At 42.8% G+C, this 23,891-nt stretch overlaps 1 protein-coding gene across 2 annotated transcripts in view; it reads right to left on the bottom strand.

Annotated features, from left to right (window-relative positions):
* Positions 1-23,891, bottom strand: part of RIC1 (RIC1 homolog, RAB6A GEF complex partner 1) — a 312,556-nt gene that overhangs the window by 124,707 nt on the left and 163,958 nt on the right. For both annotated transcript variants that reach the window (XM_029613872.1, XM_029613883.1), the window contains exons 10-13: positions 20,762-20,810; positions 19,648-19,800; positions 18,994-19,197; positions 8,158-8,196 (exon numbers count right to left, since the gene is read on the bottom strand). In XM_029613872.1, coding sequence (XP_029469732.1) covers positions 8,158-8,196; positions 18,994-19,197; positions 19,648-19,800; positions 20,762-20,810 — 445 coding nt within the window. The remainder of the gene's footprint in view (positions 1-8,157; positions 8,197-18,993; positions 19,198-19,647; positions 19,801-20,761; positions 20,811-23,891) is intronic.

The raw sequence follows: 23,891 nt of genomic DNA, 5'->3' as shown, positions 1-23,891 counted from the left end.
GTAAAACAATATTCCAGTATTAAGGCCTGAGTTTCGCCCAATGGAGGGCTGCTTCAGGGGCTCTTCATGACAGATTTTGTCATATGACAGAAAGCGATGTAATTATCTCATACCTCATATTCAGATTGACACCAACTAGAGTCCAAAAACATTGGTAGCAGGTCTGTAATTATCATATTGTAGTGTTCATTCCAATTTGTTTATGAAGATGCTTTTAAACTTGCAGCAGTGTGCATAATTTAGGTACATTCAAAATTGACTTGCTCCAGATCACCCTGTTTTGGAACAATGACTTGGAATCTGAACATTATGGAAATTATGTCCCGACTGTATAAATACCAGTGCACAACATGTGCTTGACGCTACTGTAAGAGCTCTTTGTAAACAAATTGGAATGAGCACTACAATACGATAATTACAAACCTGCTACCAATGTTTTTGGACTCTAGTTGGTGTCAATCTGAATGAGGTATGAGATAACTACATCGCTTTCTGCATATGACAAAATCTGTCATGAACAGCCCCTGAAGCAGCCCTCCATTGGGCAAAATTCAGGTCTTGAGTCGGGCACTTACTGGAATACTGTTTTACCAATAAAGAATTTTGAGGACTTCGGCTTCTTTTTTATATTCCTCATGCTCTTTGATATGAGCAATTGTTTCCCTAAACTTCTCTGAAGATGTGATCTCCCAAGCAGGGGGATGTCCGCTAGCTCATCATGGATGTTGTCCAGCAAGCTGCTGGCATGTAACCACATCACCTAATGTGCTCCCACTGCCCACTCTTCATCGGCACTGAGGCCGATGAAGAGTGGGCAGTCGCGTCAAATGCTTCATAAACTGACCGAATAAGATAGCAAATATACTCTTCTGCATCTTGAAATGGTTGTAGATATGCCAAGGCATGGCTTTGGCTTGCAATCATCTAAAAACCAAATCATATAGAACTGGTGAGCAGAGATTCATGCATGAAACTCTGGGATACTTTCTTGCCAAAATTATCCAATAACTGGGAATCTTTCCTCATGGGGTGTTAGAAAATATTCTCATTTTTGAAGCTCTCTTAACAGTTGACTTCCTTACTACTGATTGGTTTTGAAGTTGTACTACTCCATATCCCAGAAATTTTTATACTCTGTACTAGAGATCTAGTTTTCTTATTACTAGTGCACAGGAATTCAGATTCTCCCACATTCTTGTTTATAACTCAAGGATTATATCATGGATTGGAACATGTGCTGATTCAGATGGAGGTTTCTAGAATCTGGAGAAGGCTTTCAAAATACCTAGAGCACTGTACCCAACTTGCCCAGAAACCTGGAATAAGAGATCCTCTGGCAGAGAAGTGTTCCGGAGGCTCAGGCAAGGGATCAGCAAGTAACCCTGTCAAACCCTTTACAGATTGAAAAGGGGAGGGAACACTAATCCAGGACCCCAGAAATAAATTTGATGATTGAGGAAGGGGTCTTTGGTTGCCTCGAAGAGGTGTACTCCTGGTGAATCTCCTCAGATTGGCTAGACTCCACTGCAAGCAAGTATCTGGGACTAGATCCACCTCATTGGGGGATCTGATGGCACATCTATCCTAATTGGGGAGCCTGGGATTCTTCAGGGAAGTAAATCTGATATCACGGAAAGAAAAGGTTGGAGAGTACCATCCTTAGACATCAGAGAGGTAAAGAAAGTTTTCACTGATTCTGCTACCTGGTCCAACGGCTGACATGATCTTTGGTTGCGCATTAGAGGTGGAACATTTTCCAATAACAGATTGGTGTCCCCTTGCACCTCCTTCAGGGCTTTGAAGGATCTGCACCGGAGGCTGGTTCAAAATTAAGGGGGCTGCAGAACAAATGGGATCCTGCATCTCTAGACAAAGGCATTGCTCCAACTATCAGGATGATGAAAGTTTCCTGATTGGTGGGGGTAAGTGCATTATGTCTCCTTCTGCCCCTAAGGATCTACCTCTCCATATGGGTAAAACAGAAAACAGCTGAGGTGGCAGAACTGCAGCTCAGTGTTTTGATGATGGAGCAGTCTGTTCCGACATTCGGAGCATTACTGGCGTCGAGGTTCAATGCATTGCATGTTTCAGGGTTTGGTGTGTTGAGGACTTATGGGTCGAGACTGAGTGTCGACAATGCCAATACTTTATGCTTCAACAAAACCCTATGCATTGATGGCGCTTATCAATGCTGACGATCCGCATAAGAAAACTAAAGTCATGGGATAGGAGGCGATGCCCTTTCATGGATTACAAACTGGTTAAAAAAGACAGGAAACAGAGAGTAGGATTAAATGGTCAATTTTCTCAGTAGAAAAGGGTAAACGGGACTTCTGGCAATGATGTCAGACTGAGCGGAGGTCCAACTCCAGGCTCTGTGAGGGTCTGCGATGAAATTCCTGATATAACTTTAGTCCCCGACTTGGACGCAAATTTCCTCCTGGACGAATCGACAGAGGAACCCTGGCTGATCATTTTGATAGTAAGCAGTGAGCAGCTATCTGGGATGGGAAGCCGGCTCCAAAAACCCCCGTCGGATAAAAGTGTAGGAGTGAAGGACAAGATGGCGGCGGAGGCCATGCTTTCTCCAGAGGGTGTTTCGGACACGCTAATGCGGGAAATCACTGACTGATCAGTTGCAGAAACTACAGTCTTCCCTAGACGAACTCCATGATAAGTGGGCAAATGAACAGACGCGATTGGCGGCTGTGGAAGCCCATGCAAATCAACAAGATAAGAGACCGGAGGAGGCTAACCAGGCCATGGCGGCTTTGCACGCTAAGACTCAAGATCTGGAAGATAAGGTGGATGAACTTGAGAAACTAGCATGTAGGAATAACATTCGGGTGGTGGGTCTCCCGGAGACACTTCAGTCTGATACATTACACCATTGGTTTGAGAGATGGTTGCCCACCGCGCTTGAGGTGGAGGGGGCGGGTGGGCCCATTGTGGTGGAAAGGGACCACCGGTTGGGCCCGCAAGCAGAGCTGAATCGGAGACCCCGCCAAGCGATAGCCAGATATCTCAACTTTATGGATAAAACTAGACTACTTCAAGCTTACAGGGAAAAAAAAAAAAAAAAAAAAAGGAACTCCTCTATGAAGGACATAAGATTTTGCTCTTCCCAGACTTTTCAGCTAGGGTTCTCGCAGCACGTAGGGAAATGATGCCCTATTGTATGCAATTGTTTCAGAAAGGAATTCGCTTTTCTCTTCAATTCCCCACCAAGTTGCGGTTTTTCATCAAGGAGCAATCCGGACTTTCACTAACTAGGAAGATGCATGTGGCTTTATTGAAGACCTATGAATGACGCAGTCGGTTGCGGACTTTATCTTTGGTGGCTATAGGGCCTATTGTATATGTGCGGGCACCCTCCAGGAGGAGTCATGTAGTGCACTACTACTTCTTGGGGACTCGACTCTTTTGAACTGTCGCGGACTCTCTGGAGCCCCGGAGCTCTTGGTTCACCCAGATACCCATCAGCACACGGGTGGCAGAAACCGGATAAGTAGGGGTAACCTTGGGCTTTGGGTATCGAGGGTAACATTGAGAATGGGACGGGGGGGTTTGGATGGTGAGGTGTGAATGTGTGTGTCTCTGTTGGTGTGCCATACATGGGGGAACGTTGGCGGGTTCTTGGAGCACTGGCTGAAAACAGGCCCTTTTTTACGGGGGCTTTTTTCTATTGCACAGCTTACAGTGCTAAGGGGGGCCTCTACTGGGAGCCCTTACTGCTGAATGGAATGGCCAACGCAGCACTTGTAGGGAATGGATTTTTCTGAATGGCTAGTATTGTTCTGGGTACCTTAAATATTGCGGGTTTACATTCACCTATAAAGTGAAAGAAAATGCTCCAAGAATTAAAATGCAGAGGGGTCACCGTTGAGTTTTTTCAGGAGATGTATTTGACCGATGCCGAACATCAAAAATTGAGAAGAGAATGGGTGGGCCAAGCCTTTTACTCCTTGTTCTCCCACTAGTCAACGTGGGGTGGCAGTATTACCAAACTCTTTTCCAGGAGGAGGGTTCTATGGTGGATTTGGAGGGCAGGTATCTGATTGTATGGGGAGTGCTGCAGGGACAGAAAGTGCTGCTGGTAAATGTCTATGCCCCTAACTGTTATTCCCATCGATTTTTCACCTGTCTGGTCTCAAAGCTGTCGGAGTGGGAGGGGTATAGTATTCTCATGGAGGGCGATTTTGCAATCCACAAATTGATTGCAAACCTGCGAAAATGCCGCAGAAGAACCAGGGGGATATAGGGATCAGTTTTTTTTGTAAGGACTTGCAACTCATAGACATCTGGAGGGCTATGCATTTAGATGATGCGGAATTTATGCATTTTTCCCATCCACATAATCTATATATGCGCCTGGACTACATGTTACTGACGGAGTCACTGTTTGCTAAGGTGGAAAGGAGCTCTATAGAACCATTCCCCCTCTCAGACCATGACTTAATGGTTTGTCATCTTAATTTGTCATTGGGGGATGGCATGTCCAGGATTTGGAGGATGCCCCCCTGGTTGTATGAAGACCCTAAATTTGTGCCCTATTTGAAAGCTCAATGGAAGGATTATTGTGATCTTAATAGTGGAGGGGAATTAGATGATATATTCTGAAATGCAGCTAAAGCGGTTCTGCGGGGCCATATATTGGCGTACCAGGTCAGCCAAAGGCGAAAACTTACCTCCAAAATATTGAAACTTACCAAAAAGGTGATCACTTTGAAACGTGTACATACTCAAACTTTGAATGACAGCACAAAACAGGAGTGGATGCTTGCCCGTAAGGAACTGAATGTGCTTCTTACCCTTATGGCCCAACACAATTTGCTATATTATAAATTTCGGTTGTATCAGTGGGGAAATAAACCAGGGAAATTACTGGCTAAATTGCTTAAAGGTAATCGGGGTCCCCAGGGAGTCATTAAATGTTTGAGGGGTGAATCTGGCCTGGCTACTAAGACTGCAGACATACTGCAGGCCTTCACTCATTATCATCAAATCTACATGGCTCAACCTTCGGCTCTGGGACATAGGGAGACTTTTTTTCGTGATTTGGCACTCCCTCAGATCTCTGACGCTGCAAAACAAAAGTTGGATTTGCCTCTCAAACCGGAGGAAGTGAAATGGGCTATTAAGCAGTTGTCTCTTGCCAAAACAAATATAAGAAAAAGGGATCATATCACGCCAGTCTTAAAAACATTACATTGGTTGCCAATTGAGTTTTGCATTAAGCACAAGACATTGTGTATGATTCATAAGATCATATATGGAGAAAATTCTGACTGGCTGAATTCAACCATTAAAATTCATACGCCCCAGCGAGAACTAAGATCAGCAAATAAGGGCTTATTATCAGTGCCCACAGTAAAATCGGCACATCTCAGTGAAGTGAGAGACAGAGCAATTTCGGTCGCGGGACCAAAATTGTGGAATACTTTGCCTTTTCATCTCTTTTCAGGCGTGGGGAGGCAGTTACCCTCAGTGGCCTTTCAAAAGACTCAATTCAAACTTCATCGCACATACCTCTCCTGTGCCAGGGGGGCATCCAGAGGACTGTGGTCTTCGGATGTGTGTCTCAAATGTGGTACTCACTTGGGCAGTCTTTGTCACATGTTCTCTGGTTGCCTAAAATTAAGTCATTTTTCGTCGCAAGTTCAGGGTTTGTTGGAGCGGGTCCTGGGATGTTCGATCCCTTGGTCTGGGTCACTGTTTTACACTTATTGCAGGAGATCTCCCCAGAGGAGGTCTTCAGTATGTCAGTTTAGCCCTTGTCCTGGCAAAAAAGCAGACTCTACTGACTTGGAATTCGGATCTATCACCTACTACACAAGCTTGGAAGGGCGCAATGCAACAAACGGCCCACATGGAACTCCTGTGGCAGCATTCTATACCTCATCCAAAAACTCGCATTGCTCTCCGACAGTACTTCAGATTGTGGGAACGTACACTTCAATTTCTGTAATTTCTCCTAATCCTGTGTGTGTGGGCACTTGGGGTGTGTGTGGCATGACTGTGTGTGGGTGTGTTTGGGGATTGGGGGGAGCAATATAATGGAAGAAAAAAGTGAAAAATCCTGGACTGGTAGGCATGTTATGTATGGTTAACTGTTGACCTATTCAAATTGTTTTGTTATCTTGTTGCTTGTATGACAGTTGGATAATCATGATATGTATTGTCTGCATTTATCTTGCCTTGATCTGAATAAGATAATAAAAAAAAAAAGAAATGGGTAAACAGTGGAGTGCCTCAGGGATCTGTACTTGGACTGGTGCTTTTCAACATATTTATAAATGATCTGGAAAGGAATATGAGTGGGGTTATCTAATTTATGGATGATACAAAATTATTCAGAGTAGTTAAATCACAAGCGGATTGTGATACATTGCAGGAGGACCTTGCGAGACTGGAAGATTGGGCATCCAAATGGCAGATGAAATTTAATGTGGACAAGTGCAAGGTGTTTCATATAGGGAAAAATAGTCCATCCTGTAGATACACAATTTTAGGTTCCATATTAGGAGCCATCACCCAGGGAAAAGATCTAGGCCATCATAGTGGATAATACTTTATAATCATCAGCTCAGTGTGCTGCAGCAGTCAAAAAAAGCAAACAATGTTAGGAATTATTAGGAAGGGAATGGTTAATAGAACAGAAAATGTCATAATGCCTCTGTATCACTGCGTGGTGAGACAGCTCCTTGAATACTGTGTACAATTCTGATTGCCGCATCTCAAAGATATAGTTGCTATGGAGAAAGTACAGAGAAGGGGATGAACAGCTCCCCTATGAGGAAAGGCTGAAGAGGTTAGGGCTGTTCAGCTTGGAGAAAAGATGGCTGAGGGGGGATATGATAGAGGTCTTTAAAATCATGAGAGGTCTTGAACGAGTAGATGTGAATCGTTATTTACACTTTCAGATAATAAAAGGACCTGGTGGCACTCCATGAAGTTAGCAAGTAGCACAGTTAAGACAACCGGAGAAAATTCTTTTTCACTCAACGCACAATTAAGCTCTGGAATTTGTTGCCAGAGGATGTGGTTAGTGCAGTTAGTGTAGCTGGGTTTAAAAAAGGTTTGGATAAGTTCTTGGAGAAGTCCATTAACTGATATTAATCAAGTTGACTTAGGGAATGGCCTCTGCTATTACTGGCATCAGTAGCATAGGATCTTCTTAGTGTTTGGGTACTTGCCAGGTTCTTGTGGCCTGGTTTGGCCTCTGTTGAAAACAGGATGCTGTGCTTGATGGACCCTTGGTCTGACCCAGCATGGCAATTTCTTATGTGTTTCATTTTCTTAGTTTTTGGGTTTGCTCAACCCAGAGGATTTGGCCTCTTCCACTGATGGGTAAGATCTCTTAGAAAAGCTCTTGCTCAATTCTAGACTTGGGGTGCATGAAGAGGTCCCACTTCGGGAGGAGGAATGACTGTGGCTCCTCAGAGTTCTATGCAGTTCCTCCATTTTTTATGACTGTGGAGACATGCGGCCACAATGATAGCAGTTTGCCTGGTCATGATCTGATCCAAGGCAGTGGTAATAGAGATCATGTTAATTGGCAATATACATCTTTCTACCGCATATACAGAATTTGTAACCACTCACTGTGGGCTTCTTGAATCCAGATATTAAGTGAAAATCATTTTTTTTTTAATTTTTTTTTTAAATTATAGTATTGAAGAGTGTTGTTTGGGGAGCTGAGGCAGCAAGGCAACAAAATTGAAAAAAGTATGAAAATATGATTACGAAAAAATTTCCTGAAATAAAGGTATACATTTATGCCAAGGCTCAGACAAAACTGAAAGACTCAAGGAGCTCTTGAGGCAATGCCAGTGTGGGAATTCCTGCAAAAGCTCTATGACCTTAGAGAGAAAGGTCTAATCAGTGCCTTCGTATGACATTACCCTTTGCCATGGGTAATTCAGCCCTGCTTGACAGAGAAATAGATATTCAGTATATAGTACAACTGTTGCAGAGCTTGCCCATTTACAAGATTTATTTATTTATTTGCAGTTTTTATATACAGACATTTGTTTAGTAACCTCACATCGGTTCACAATTAACAGAAACATTGCAGCTGTGCCAAATAGAACGAAGATTCACAATGAGAATGAATAAAAGAAAGAATTTAGATATTTTTGCTACCTAATAACTCACCCTGATAGGCCAGTTGCTCTCTAGATAGGTGCTGTGAATCTATATTAAAAAAAAAAAAAAAAAGGCAAGACAAAATAGATCAGTGTGCTACCAACTGCACAAACAAAAAGCATCCATTATCCAAAGAAATAATGAATATCAATCAACAAGTAGTTCAGTACAAAGAAAGAGGATTAACAGTATCTACTACCTAGGTTTTAATAAATTGAATCTCTCTACCAATATTGTATTTAAGCAGTAAAGCACGAATAAATATATACTGATATCAGCTTGCCTTCAAGCCTTATGCCTTCAACCACCTGAGAAGTGTCAATATTTCACTACAACATATAGCCTAAAATGCTTTACTGCAATTACAAAATGATTTTTTTTTAGCCTAGTTACTTTATAGGGAAACTGGCCTTACAAAATCACCATGTACTGTGTTTGAATCATTCTGTTTCTTTTAAATTTCTGCCAGATAGAGTACTCAGTGACCCCAGCACACATTTTTTGTGCCTTTCACACTTAACATTAGAATCCCTGTTTCTTTTTATTTTCTATAGAGAAAGACTCATTCGGTTCAGCTGTAATCTCAGGGAGGCCAGACTGTGGTGCCATCAAGCTTTTTAAAATCTGCCCTGCCAGTGGTGCCTGTACTCTCAATTTCCAAGAAGGAAAATGTGTCTCCGATATTTATGTACATATTACTTAGAAATCTAGAACAAGGGGGAAAGCAGACTGTCACTCAACAATGCATGGTTCGGAGGAATGTATCTTTGAAGGATACTAATGAAACAGGAGAGTTAGGGAATCCCAACAGAGAGGTTCCAATAAAAGCAAAAGGAGCCCATGTGCCAATAAGAATCAACTAAGCTAAAGAATTCTGGATTATCCATATCAATGGAAAAGCAGGTTGTTAATACAAACAAAAAGTGCACTTTGACATGTCTGTATGCCAATGCCAGAAGTTTAAGAAATAAGATGGGAGAGTTAGAATATATAGCAGTGAATGATGAGAGAGACATAATTGGCATCTCAGAGACCTTGTGGAAGAAGGATGACCAATGGGACACTGCTACATTAGGATACAAATTATACTGCAATTATAGGGCAATTATGTGGGGGAGTAGCATTTTATGTCAGGAGGGTATAAAGTCCAACAGGATAAAGTTCATACAAGAGACTAAATGCTCAGTAGAATCTATATGGGTAGAAATCCCATGTGTGTTGGGTAAGAGCATAGTGATAGGAATATACTATTGTCCACCTGGCCAAAATGATCAGATGATGCTAAGAGAGATCAGGGAAGCTAACCAATTTGGCAGTGCAGTAATAATGGGAGATTTTAATTACCCCAATATTGACTGGGTAAATGTAACATCAGGACATGCTAGAGACAAAGTTCCTGGATGGAACAAGCTGCTTCATGGAGCAACTGGTTCAGGAACCGAGAGAGGGAACCTATTTTAGGTGTAATTCTTAGTGGAACGCAGGATTTGGTGAAAGAGAAGTAACAGTGGTGAGGCCACTTGGCAATAGTGATCATAACATGATCAAATTTGAACTAATGACTGGAAGGGGGACAATATGTAAATCTACAGCTCTAACATTCTCAAAAGGGAAACTTTGATAAAATGAGGAAAATAGAAAAAAAACTGAAAGTTGCATCTGCAAAGGTTAAAAGTGTACAACAGGCATGACACTGCATTTTTAAGCAATCTTATAAGCACAGTCCAGATGTGTTCCATGCATTAAGAAAGGTGGGAGGAAGACAAAACTATTATCGGCATGGTTAAAAGGTGAGGTGAAAGAGGCTATTTTAGCCGAAAAAAACATCCTTCTAAAATTGGCAGAAGGATCCATCTGAAAATAGGAAAAAGCACAAGCACTGACAAGTGTAAAACATTGATATGGCAAACTAAGAGAGAATTTGAAATTAAGTTGGCCGCAGAAGCAAAAACTCATAATAAAAACTTTAAAAAATATATCCGAAGCAAGAAACCTGTGCGGGAGTCGGTTGGACCGTTAGATGACCGAGGGGTTAAAGAGTCTCTTAGGGAAGATAAGGCCATTGCAGAAACACTAAATGAATTCTTTGCTTCTGTGTTTAATGAGGATGTTGGAGAGATACCGGTTCCAGAGATGGTTCTCAAGGGTGATGAGTCAGATGAACTGAACCAAATCACTGTGAACCTGGAAGATATAGTAGGCCAGATTGACAAACTAAAGAGTAGCAAATCAATTGGACGAGTTGGTATGCCCTCCAGGGTTCTGAAGGAATTAAAAAATGAAATTTCAGATCTATTAGTTAAAATTTTTAACCTATCATTAAAATCATCCATTGTACCTGAAGACTGGAGTGTGGCCAATGTAACCTCAATATTTTAAAGGGCTCCAGGTGCGATCCAGGAAACTATGGACCAGTGAGCCTGACTTCAGTGCAAGGAAAAAATAGTGGAAACTATTCTAAAGATCAAAATCAGAGCATATAGAAAGACAGTTTAATGGAACACAGTCAGCATGGATTTACCAAAGGCAAGTCTTGCCTCACAAATCTACTTCATTTTTTTGAAGGGGTTAATAAATGTGGATAAAGGTGAACCACTAGATGTAGTGTATTTGGATTTTCAGAAGGTGTTTGACAAAGTCCCTTATGAGAGGCTTCTAAGGAAACTAAAAGGTCATGGGACAGGAGGCGGTGTCCTTTTGTGGATTACAAATTGATTAAAAGACAGGAAACGGAGTACGATTAAATAGTCAATTTTCTAAGTGGAAAATGGTAAACAGTGGAGTACCTCGGGGATCTGTACTTGGACTGGTGCTTTTCAAAATATTTATAAATGATCTGGAAAGGAATACGACGAGTGAAGTAATCAAATTTGCAGATGATACAAAACTATTCAGAGTAGTTAAATCACAAGTGGATTGTGAAATTGCAGGAAGTCCTTGCTACACTGGAAGATTGGGCATCCAAATGGCAGATGAAATTTAATGTGGACAAGTGCAAGCTGTTACATATAGGGAAAAATAACCCTGAGTTACACGATGTTAGGTTCCATATAGCAAAATTGCTTACCTTGTAATAGGTGTTATCCCAGGACAGCAGGATGTAGTCCTCACATATGGGTGACGTCACCAATGGAGCCCTAGCGCGGGAAAGATTTCTGTCAAAGTTTCTAGAAACTTTTGACTGGCACTGTGGTGCCACTGAGCATGCCCAGTATGCTATGATATTCTCTGTCACAGGGATCTCTCTTCAGTCTCGTATGTAGCAATAAGCATTAGCTAAAATTAGACTAAGAAAAGGAATGTGTCCCAACTCCGTGGGGTGGCGGGTGGGTTTCGTGAGGACTACATCCTGCTGTCCTGGGATAACACCTATTACAAGGTAAGCAGGATGCAAGTCCTCACATATGGGTGATTAGCAAGCTAGAGGCTGAGTCATTTTGTAGTGAAGCAACAGTGAAGTATTGTTGTTGAAAATGAGGCAGCCGAAGATCACAGCAGATTGGATGTAGAAGGAGTTGGGATTAAACTGGAAGCAAGTTATTTAAAACAGATTGTCCATATGCTGAATCTTGTCGTCCCTGTTTGTCCAGACAGTAATGAGCTGCAAAGGTGTGAAGAGAACTCCATGTTGCAGCTTTACATATGTCAAGGATTGGCACTGAACGATAGTGTGCTACTGAGGTTGACATTGCTCTTACTGAATGCGCCTTTACTCGCCCTTGGAGAGGAAGGCCTGCTTTTTCATAGCAAAACTGTATGCAATCTGCTAACCAATTGGATAGAGTATGTTTACCCACTCCTTTCCCTGGTTTGTTTGGATCATAAGAAACAAAAAGTTGATTGGATTTCCTGTGGACTGCCGTGCGGTTTAAATAGAAGGATAGGGCACGTTTACAGTCCAAGGTATGTAAAGCCTGTTCTCCTTGGTGAGAATGGGTAAAACTATGGATTGGTTCAAGTGGAATTCCATAACTATTTTGGGAAGGAATTTTGGATGTGTACGGAGAACCAGCCTATCATGTAAGAATTTCGTGTAGGGGGCATATGTTACAAGTGCTTGTAACTCACTAACCCTTCTAGCTGATGTAATAGCTATGAGGAAGATAGTCTTCCATGTGAGAAATTTGAGATCACAGGAATCTATGGGTTCGAAAGGAAAACGCAAAAGTCTTGTTAATACCAGATTAAGTCCCATTCTGTAACTGGTGGCCGAATTGGTGGTTTAAGTTGAGTCAAACCTCTCATAAACCTACTGACAAGAGGTTGAGTGGAGATTGGTGCGTCACTTATCCTGTCATGGTAAGCTGAGATTGCACTGAGATGTACTCTTACTGACGAAGTCTGGAGGCCAGAGTCTGAAAGATGGTATAAATAGTCTAGTAGAGAAGTGATGGGGCAAGTAAAAGGATCAATATTGTTTTGTCTGCACGACAAAGTAAATCTCTTCCATTTTGAAGAATAGTTCTTTCTTGTGGAAGGTTTACTTGAAGCTATAAGCACTTGAGATACATTGGTTGAAAGATTGAGTGGTTGTAAAGTCAAGCTTTCAACATCCATGCTGTCAGGGATAGGGATGGAAGGTTTGGATGGCGCAACCGACCCTGATCCTGAGTTATGAGAGTGGGAGCTATTCCCAGACAAATTGGTTCTCTGATTGAGAGGTCTAGAAGTGTGGGAAACCATACTTGGCGAGGCCAATATGGGGCTATAAGTATCATGGACCCCTTGTCCTGTTGTAGCTTCACTAGAGTTTGGGTTATGAGCGGTATCAGAGGATACGCGTATAGTAGGCCTGAGTTCCAAGGGCGAGCAAAGGCATCCTTGGCTGGCTGGTTCTTCTGCTTGTGTAGAGAACAGAAGTTGTCCACTTTGTGATTCAGATGTGACGCAAAGAGGTCTATTGTTGGTTGACCCCAAAGTTGAAATATCCTGGTCGCTACGGAGGGATCCAGTGACCATTCGTGTGGTTGGAACCGACGACTGAGTCGATCCGCCACTACATTGTGAATGCCTGCCAGATAAGTGGCCCGTAGAAGTATTGAGTGGTTTAGGGCCCAACCCCAAATCTGTGCAGCTTCTTGACGAAGGAGATACAAGCCTGTACCTCCCTGTTTGTTGATGTACCACATGGCTACTGTGTTGTCCGTTTGGATGAGAACAGTCTTGTGTGAAAGGCAGTCCTTGAACGCATGCAGTGCATAACGTATAGCTCGAAGCTCCAGGAAATTGATTTGGAAAGTTGCCTCGAGTTTTGCCCAAGTACCCTGGGTTTGGAGATTGTCTGTGAGCACCCCAACCCAAGGTGGATGCATCTGTAGTTAAAGTTATCTGTGGGACTGGTTGTTGGAAGGGTAAGCCCTTGCGCAAATTGTCCTTGTTTACCCACCAGAGAAGGGAGGAACGTAGTTGGTGGGTTACTTGAATTGAAGAATGTAGTGGTTGAATGGCTTGGATCCACTGTGATCTTAGAGTCCATTGGGTTACCCTCATGTCGAGCCTTGCTACAGGCATGACATGAACTGTAGAGGCCATGTGGCCTAGTAAAGTTAGAAACTGATGAGCTGTTGCTTGTGTCTTTGAGTGAGTTTGCCAACAAGGCAAACTCACTCAATGTTTCTGCTCGATCCTCGGGTAGAAAGGCCTTTGCAAGGATGGTGTTCAGTTCTGCTCCTATGAATTGGAGCAGGTGAGACTGTGTGAGATGGGACTTTTGATAATTGATGAGAAAACCCATGGAGTGAAGTACAGCAATTGTTTGGTTGAGAGAAGTTATTGCTCCTTGGTGAGATTGACTTCTGATGAGCCAGTCGTCTAGATATGGGAAAACATGGACACCTTGTTTGTGCAAGTGTGCTGCTATTACTGCCAGACATTTGGTGAAAACTCTGGGAGCAGAGGCGAGTCCAAATGGCAGTACTCTGTATTGGAAATGTTGATGACCCACCATGAATCGCAGGTACTTGCAATGAGGAGGGAATATTGGGATGTGAGTGTAAGCATCTTGAAGGTCCAGAGAACAAAGCCAATCTCCTTTTTGAAGAAGTGGGAGCATGGTGCCTAGAGAAACCATCCTGAACTTCTCTTTCTTTAGAAATTTGTTGAGATTTCTGAGGTCGAGGATGGGACGTAGGCCTCCTGTTTTCTTTGGAATGAGGAAGCAACGGGAGTAAAATCCTCTGCCCCGAGTCCGAGGTACTAACTTGGCTCTCAGAAGGGCGGATAATTCTGCTTGTAGATGAGTTAGCTGAGATTTTTGCTGTGGGCAGAAACTCGGTAGAGAATCTGGTGGAATGGATAGGAAATTTAGTTTGTAACCATGGGCGATTATAGAGAATACCCATTGGTCTGTTATTGTTTGCCAGTGTGTGTAAAAGTGGGATACTCTTCCCCCCACTGGAAGTTGTGCTTGAGGATTTAAAGGTGTGGCTTGTTCTCTGGCCTGAATCTCAAAACCCCACCGCTGGGCCTGACTGAGGCGGAGGTTGCGTGCGAGGAGCTCTAGGTTGTCTTGTTTGGGAGCGTTGTTGTTGAGGCCTAGTAGATCTACTCCTGGACGTTTGAGAGTAGTATCTTCGTGGCCTGTAGTAAGAACGTTTTGGTTCCCTGCGGGGTAGGCATCGTTGAGGTTGTGTGGAAGTATCCTGAGGCATTTGGGACAGCTGATGTAATGTTTCTATGTGGTCCTTTAGCTGTTGGACTGCTTCTTGGACCTTATCACCAAATAAGTTGTCTCCCAAACACGGTAGATCTACAAGTTTTTCCTGGACCTCAGGCCTGAGATCCGAGGCCTTGAGCCATGCGTACCTGCGAGCAGTAATCCTAGCAGCTGCAGACCTGGAGGCAGTGTCAAAGCTATCATAAGCCGCTCTCACCTCATGTTTCCCTGCTTCTAGGCCTTTGTTAACTATGGCCTGTGCTGGTTCTTGAAACTGTGCAGGTAAAGAATTTGTAAATTCTTCCATCTGTTTCCATAAGTCTCTCTGATACTGTGTCATGTATAACTGGTATGCAGAGATTCTGGAATTTAGGATTGCAGCCTGATAAACCTTTCTTCCCAAGGAATCGAGGCAGGGATGATCCTTATCCGGGGGAGTTGAGGAGTGAGGGCGGGTACGCTTTGATTTTTTCTGGGCAGATTCAACTACCACTGATTGATATGGTAGTTGTGCCTTTTGGAAACCAGGTGCTGTCTGTACCAGATAAGTTGAATCCACCCGTTTATTTACTGCTGAAACTGTAGATGGATGCTCCCAGATCCGGTGTTGGAGATCTAAGAGCACCTCATGAATTGGGATGGCCAAAACTTGCTTGGGTGGATCTACAAATTGCAGGACCTCTAGAGTGTGCTGTCTAGTGTCTTGTTCTGCTGCCAACTTAAAAGGAATGGTGTCTGCCATACCCTGGATAAAGGTGGAAAATGACAGGTCTTCTGGTGGGGACTTTTTTCTTGGTTCCGGTGGTGAAGGTTCTGACATGAAGTCCTCAGAAGACGTGTCTGTATCGTGGTTATCCCAAGAATCGTCCTCATCATCTCTATAAGGAGATTTTGTGGTGGATTTGGGTGGTAGATGTATTCCTGATGGACCTGGTAATGGGTCATCGATGGGCGGTAATGGAGATGTCTGTTCCACTGGCTTTTTTGGCAAAGTGTCGATGACATTCTGATATCTTTGTAGTAGACGCTGGAAGAAAGCTAGATCTTGAACTTCTGGCTCTTCCAGTGGTGATTGCGTCGATGGAATAGCAGTAGGAATCGACATCTATGTCGAAGGTGGTCGCCTCTGTGTTGAAACTGCCGTCAGCGGTAACATTGGAATCGATGTCGAAGAGGTCGATGGCAGGTGTGCGTATATCGATGTCGATGCAGTTATTATTCTTGGTGTCGACATCGAGTCACCTTTTGTCCTTGGTGTGAACGTCGACACCGGCATCGGTGGACCCACCGGCATCGGCAAAGTTGCCGGCATCGATGCTGGGAGCATCGGCGAGCCCGTCGGAATCAATTGTTGTTCCATGAAAGCCTGTGATACCGCTTGTCTGATGATATCAGACAATTCCGGCGTTACAACTGATGGTACCAGAGCAGTTGTAAGCAGTGGCGGAGGCTGAGGTGTAGGATCCGGTGCAGAGCCCTGCAGAGGATCAGGTATCGAAGACGGAAGATGAGGCCCAGGCGCCGTTTCCTCTGTCTGTGGCCGCTTTGCCGTCGATGGTTCCTGGGGAGCAGGTTCAGACATCGACTGTCGTCAATGTCGATGCTTGTGTTTTGATTTTTGAGGTTCGATGGATTTCGAAGATGATGAAGGCAACGAATGATCCCCTGAAGGTCCCAGGCAGGGTTTTTTAAGTAACAGGTGCTTAGTCACTCCAGCCAGAGACGACTTCGATGATGTCGAAGGCGATGGGATGAGCTGAAGACGGAACATATATTCCATTTTCTCCAGTCGAGCTTTGCAGCCTTTCGGCGTCAACTCGGCGCATTGTGGGCAATTATTTACCTCATGTTTTTCTCCAAGGCACAGCACACATTCAATGTGCGGGTCGGTAATAGACATTTTTCGAGCGCATACAGGACATTTTTTAAATCCTGTAGCCATATTTCCAGTCGACAGCCATCGAAAAGAAATGCGAATTCGTGAGAGGGAAAATTTTCCTTCAAAAGAAAGGAAAATGAGAGAGAGGTACTCACCAGCCGGTGAGGAAAATACCCCGAGAGATTTGAGAGAGAAAATATCAAGAAAACTTTGACTTTGCAGTCAAAAAGTGTGTTGAGAGAATCTCAACGGCTCCTATCCCGCGATGCCTACAGCAGCGCGGAAAGACGAAGACTGAAGAGAGACCCCTGTGGCAGAGAATATCATAGCATGCTGGGCATGCTCAGTGGCACCACAGTGCCAGTCAAAAGTTTCTAGAAACTTTGACAGAAAGCTTTCCTGCACTAGGGCTCCGTTGGTGACGTCACCCATATGTGAGGACTAGCATCCTGCTTGTCCTGGGATAATAGGAACTACCACCCAGGAAAAAGATCTAGGTGTCATAGAAGATAATAGATAATACATTGAAATAGTCTACTCAGTGTGCAGCAGCAGTCAAAAAAGCAAACAGAATGTTAGGAATTATTAGGAAGGTTGCCGCATCTCAAAAAAGATATAGTTGTGATGGAGAAGGTACAGAGAAAGGCAATCAAAAAGATAAAGGGGATGGAACAGCTCCCCTATGAGGAAAAGCTAAAGAGGTTAGGGCTGTTCAGCTTGGAGAAGAGACGGCTGAGGGGGGATATGACAGAGGTCTTTAAAAATCATGAAAGGTCTAGAAAGGGTAAATATGAATAGGTTATTTACTCTTTCGGATAATAGAAGGACTTGGAGGCACTCCATGAAGTTAGCAAGTAGCACATTTAAAACTGGAGAAAATTCTTGTTCACTCAACGTACAATTAAACTTTGGAATTTGTTGCCAAGAGGATGTGGTTAGTGCAGTTACTGAAGCTGGGTTTAAAAAAAGGTTTGGATAAGTTCTTGGAGAAGCCCATTAACTACTATTAATCAAATTGTCTTAGAAAATAGCTTTTGCTATTACTCGCCAGGTACTTGAAAGCCTGGATTGGCCACTGTTGGAAACAGGATGCTGGGCTTGATGGACCCTTGGTCTGACCCAGTATGGCAATTTCTTATGCTCTTAAATCTGCATAACAAACCTTGTCATAATTATATGTACATTCATGTACCAAAGGAGGAAATTAGGCATCCTGAAATGATCACACACCACCTTGCATTTTTGTTTTCTCTCACTCTAATGCTTGGATGTAACTAACAGCATTATGGATATTCATTTGGGGCTGAACCTTAAGCAGTCAATCATGCATTCTAGGAAGGATTCCTACCATTGTACAGTACAGTGTAACAAACACCCTGGCATCTCATCTCATCATTTATGAAACAGACAAGATAAACAAATTATATGTGTGTGGTGACCTTTATATACAGCAAGACAAAAATCTTGTTTAGAAAGTTATGGGAAATTAACCCTGAACCCTCCAGTCCATTAGACTGTAGATAAAGCAATGAACATTCAATTCCATGAAGAGCTGCAACCTTGCTCTAAACTTTAATGATTTATCATGGCCTCAATGCAAACACACTAAACAGAGTCAAAATATGGCCAAGAATCAGAAAGCAAGTTACAAAGATATAAAGAATACCATTACAAAGATCCACGCTGGATGAAAAGTGGACATTTAAGCAATCTGTGCAGAAAACTGCTGCATACTTAACCAGGCAAATATACCACCTGATAACCAGACAAGGGTTACTTTCCCCCCACACCTTCACTAATCACAAAAGCAGCAACATGATCATGGAACAGCAAGACCATGTTTCTCTATGCTTTGTTGCTAGAATCTATAAACTGAAGTTAATGAATGGCAGACATCATCCACCAGAGCTGGTGTGAGAGACACTGAGGCCCAGGGCAGAAGCTAAAGAAATTGGGCTTAGACAGCGCCAGGCATACTAAAGCTCTGTTTTGGCAGCATCTCTCAGCGGCACCAAGGGTGCCCCTTATAGTGTTAAGGTGCAAGGAAATTGCCCTGCTTGCCCCCCCCCCCCAACTAAAACTGGCTCTGTCCTTCAGTCTCCTTGTTGCTCATTATTGATGTGCGTTAACAACTACATCCATTAGAGATTTAACAGTTATACTTTTCACAGTTTCAGAGGGAAAACATTCAACATACCAGTTGCCTTGGGCTACAAGACTGGAGATTTTACCTTCTGTTAAATTTCAATTACATGATATTGCATGATTAAAATAAGACAAAATAGCATTTTCTTGACCAAAAAAAATGTACCTGCACAACATGCCAATGTCTGTGTCCTAATAAAGTGCTTAACCCCTGAGAATCTAAAATGTGTTCTGTGAATAGGCCCCTTTCTCTGCTTGGTTGGCGTTCCGAGTGCGCTGAAGTACTCTTGGGACTCTGTGCCTGTGCTGCGTCTCCGCTATTCAAGTACAAGCGATCCTCTCCCTGCAGAAGTACTTGTTCCTGGTTACTCTGTATAAAAATCAACAAAAAGGAGAGCATGAGATTTTCATTTCATTAACACAGGAAATATTACTGCTACAGGAGGTTAAAACACAAGACCACTGGAAATGTGTTTTAATGTGGAGTACAATTATGTAATCCTGCAATCTGAAAGATTCCATGTTTGGCTTTCATATTTTCTTGCATTTTCTTTCCCTTTGTATTACGCTTTGCACTAAACCATTTAAATATTGCCTATTTTGCTTGAATTTGCACGCAACACACCATTTATTAACATGTAAACTTGTAGGCTAAAGTGTGTTAAATACAGCATAAATGTGTTGTGTGTATGGCCTTAATGCACTTCAGTAGATTGACCTCTAAATCTGTTTGTACCAACTATCATGGAAAACAGAGGTTTATCAGATGGAAATCAGAACCAAATGCAAAGAAAATGCAGACAGAACAAAAATCGCTTACCATGCAGGGGTTCACAGTGAGTGCGCTCTTTATGAACTGAAATTGCAGAATTCCAGACTGCTGGGCAACATCCTTGGTGCCTGGCTCATTGCCAGCAAGTTGAGAGGACTCCCCAGTGATCACCCACAGATGGTAACCTTCTGCACCCCAGCTCTGTAAACACACACAGGCAAAGCAAGAGTAAGAGAAATATCCAGGGACATCAGCCTAATCTGCACGACTAGCACTTCTGATTATATTTTGAAACTACTTTAAAAATAAATTAAATTATTTGTCAATTCAGTGTCTTAACAGTATAAACTGTTAAAAATACACAACAGTTAAAACAGTGTTATGGATTAAAATATTTGCTGTCATACTGATTCCCAGGAAAGATAAAGTACTTTGGAGGATATATGTTTATGACTAACAAAAATTATACATCTAAAAAAAGCAATCTATGAGGCACTGAAAACTAATGTACATCATCAGCTGTGTAATTTCTTTTGAAAGGGCCAATAAAACATAATACAGTCACCAAAGTATCCCCCCCACACTAGCATGCCAACATTAGTATATCAACTAGATCATATTCAAATCTCAAAAATTAGCAGCAAGCTACTGTTTAACTTAACTGCATTCTAGTTTGTTTCGTTTAAAAGGCAAATTTAAGCAATAGACAAAAAAAATCTTGAACAAAGAAGGGCGATTTGTATTAAATTAAAGCTAACAAAAAACAAGACTAAAGTTAAAAACCAGGGAACCTATTTTGCGGAAACTAAACAGCACTGCTGAGGATTTTAGCTCTTCTCTAAATTACCAAAATGCCTTTTCTAAAAAGTAGCAATTTTTTCTATCTGGTGGAGTACAAGGAAAACAACTTATCTTTAGCAAGTCTTTTCTCTTTAAATAAGTGTGTAGTTCTATATTTTATTTATTACATTCTTATAACCCGCAAGCTCCAAAGATTAAAATGTTTGATGTGGGGGATGCAAGCACGATGTACATACCAAATAACTTCATTTTCTGTTTCTCTCAATTAAAATTTGAAGTGGATAGCTATTTTAAAATACAGTGTCAGATCTAATCCCTTATTTTGATCTCCACTGAAGCATAAATTGATGTTGCTAATTACCATACTGCTGATCTTTAGAGGTTCTTTTTTTGTCCCATCAGATCGATACCTAAAATTAAAGACAATTAAAAGAAAATAAGCAGGGGGTGGAAAGAGGTTTAGAAAACTTAGGTTCCAGCCAAAATCCTTACAATCGGGCCGATTAAGTAAAGTCCACGGGAGAACGCCAGCTCTCCCAGCGCACGCGATTCAGTATGCCAATTAGGCCCGGCGGTAAAACCAGGTAAAAGGAGGCGCTAGGGATACTAGCGCGTCCCTAGCGCCTCCTTTTGGACCGGAGCGGTGGCTGTCAGCGGGTTTGACAGCCGACTCTCAATTTTGTTGGCGTTGGTTCTCGAGCCCGCTGACAGCCACAGGCTCGGAAACCGGACGCTGGCAAAATTGAGCGTCCCGTTTTCGACCCGACAGCCGCGGGCCGACTTCAAATTTCTTTCTTTTTTTTTTTTTTTGGAAAGTTTCGGGACCTCCAACTTAATAGCGCCATGCTATTAAGTTGGAGGGTGCACAGAAAAGCAGTTTTTACTGCTTTTCTGTGCACTTTCCTGGTACCTGAAGAAATTAACGCCTACCTTTGGGTAAGCGCTAATTTCTGAAAGCAAAATGTGCAACTTGGCTGCACATTGTGTTTTCTGAATCGTGTGGGAATACCTAATAGGGCCATCAAGATGCATTTGCATGCTGAGGGCGCTATTAGGTTCAGGGGATTGGACGCGTGTTTTCGGCCCCTTACTGAATAAGGGGTAAGGGAAAACACGCGTCCAATGGCCCCATATCGGCCCGATATATACTATGACAATTACCTCACCGGAAATTTCAGAGTGATATTTATAGATTGTCTTTAGGTAATTACATTTTAAATTAATACAAAAAAATTAGAGATGCAGAATTTTAAAAATTTTGAGCAGAATTTCCCTAGAAATTCACTGTAAGAGTGTCCCTTCCACGTGCTCTCCCTACTCCCCTGGCCACTTTGCCCTCTCAGGCCCCAACTCCTCCAACTTGCCAGTATCTCTCCCCTTCACCTCTAGGCTCAACCCCTTCCACTCTATCACCAGTCCCAGTGTTTGACACCATTCTCAGCACTGCCCCTCACACAGGCACCCTCTGTCCCTCCCTCACACACATGCTCCCTCTCTCTAATACACATACACACACCCTCATACAGGCTCCCTCACTCTCTCACAACCACACACATCCCCTCATATAGGGTCCCTCTCTCTTGCATACACACCCACACAAGCTCCCTTTCTCTCACACATAGACCCTCACACAGGCTACCTATGTCTCTCTCTCATGCACCCCTTCACACAGGCTCTGTCTCACACATACACAATCCCTTCACACAGGTTAGCACCCTCACATACACACGATCCCTTTTTCATACACACGAGCTCCCAATCTCTCACACACATACACACTCCTTTACAATCTCCTCATATAGGCTCCCTCTCTCTGAAACCCACACTCAAGCATCCTCCCCCTCCCGCTCTTACCTCCCATGCTCTTTCACACACACACACCCTCCCCTCTCGTACACACGCATTCTCTCTCACTGGGGCCTTTATCTTCGCCACGAGCAGAGCACACTGTTTGAGGCACACGGGGGCCTTCCATCTTCGCCACGAACGGTGCGCCGGGGCCTTCATCTTCGCCACGAGAGGAGCAAGTCCCACAGCACTTGCGGGCCTTCGTTTTCATGTGCTCTGTTCGCAGCATGGCAATTCTGCGTGGGGGAAAATTCAGCACAACTTTTGCGCTCCGCAGTAGCGCAAAATTCCCCCAGGACTAAAATTTCTTATAGCGGCACAGCCTCTAAAACTTCAAATAGCTCCAATAATCAAAGGAAAAAAAAAAAAAAGCAGAGTCTCCAGTTTGACACCAGGTAATATTCAATAGTAGCCGCATATATCTTTTACAGGAAACTGCTCTGGTCAATAATCCCCCTGGGGCTCTTGACAAGAGGGTAGGCATCTGCATCCATAGGAAAAGGGAGAGGCCCTGCTGGTCTTGCAATGCCAGCAGGCAGAGGCGTACCTAAAGTATTTGGCACCTGGGGCGGATACTTCCTTTGGCACCCCCCCCCCCCCCCCATCTCATATACACAATTTTAAAATTTACTAAATATTGATAAAATATTTCAAAACAGCAGATACATCAAATAACACCACCCAATAATTAAAATAAAGATTATCTCCCACTCTCCATATCTGTCATCCTAAGATTGTCAGACCGGGGGGCACACATGCACACACACATTATGCGCCTTCTCTCACACACACACCCCTAAAATGAAATAGTCATCAAGTCCATTAAACCCATTCCAATTTACTTATTAAAAGAAGCTTGTGATCATCTCTCTCCATCCTTGTCTCGTGAATTTATCCCTCCGATAAATTTATCCCTCCGATTGAACTGATTTTACCAATTCTATTTAGTTTTTATATACCGATGTTCCTGGATAATATACATATCACACCGGTTTACAAGGAAATAAAACTGACGCCTCGTAGGGCGGTTTACATTGAACAAATAACAGATAACTTAAAGGGGCATAAAAGGAACTAAGAGAGGTTATAGAGAATAAACATGTCTAGTTAACTTGCGTTAATGAACTATTCAGAAACCTATGTACAGGGGGGATGGTGGGTCAATGTCTGTACAGATATTGCATTCTTCCATCTCTTAGATTTCCGGGAATGCTTGTGCAAAGAACCAAGTCTTTAGCTTCTTTTTGAATGTAATATGGCAAGGTTCAAGGCGGAGGTCCGAAGGGAGCGAATTCCAGAGTGTGGGACCCGCTGTGGATAGTGCGCGTTTCCTCAGATTTTCAGCCAGTTGCTTCACTTACTACCCTAGCGAAAATTATAGAATATGTAGTTCTTTACCAATTGACAGATTATATCTTTAAGAATTCTATTCTATTCCCAAATAAACAAGGCCACAGCACAAAACCTTGCTTCTATCATTTGACATCATAAAAGGCTTTGACTCAAATACAGACATTCTAGTTTTTACTAGATATATCTGCAACATTTGACACCTTGAATCATAAAATCTTACTTGCATGTCTAGAATCCACTGGAATTACAGGTACAGTTCTCCAATCGTTTACCTATTTATTCAACTGTCC

Source organism: Rhinatrema bivittatum, chromosome 1 (assembly GCF_901001135.1).
Source record: "Rhinatrema bivittatum chromosome 1, aRhiBiv1.1, whole genome shotgun sequence".
NCBI classification, from domain to species: domain Eukaryota; kingdom Metazoa; phylum Chordata; class Amphibia; order Gymnophiona; family Rhinatrematidae; genus Rhinatrema; species Rhinatrema bivittatum.
Note: the sequence above shows the minus strand (reverse complement) of the source record. Positions and strands in the feature narration are given on the sequence as shown.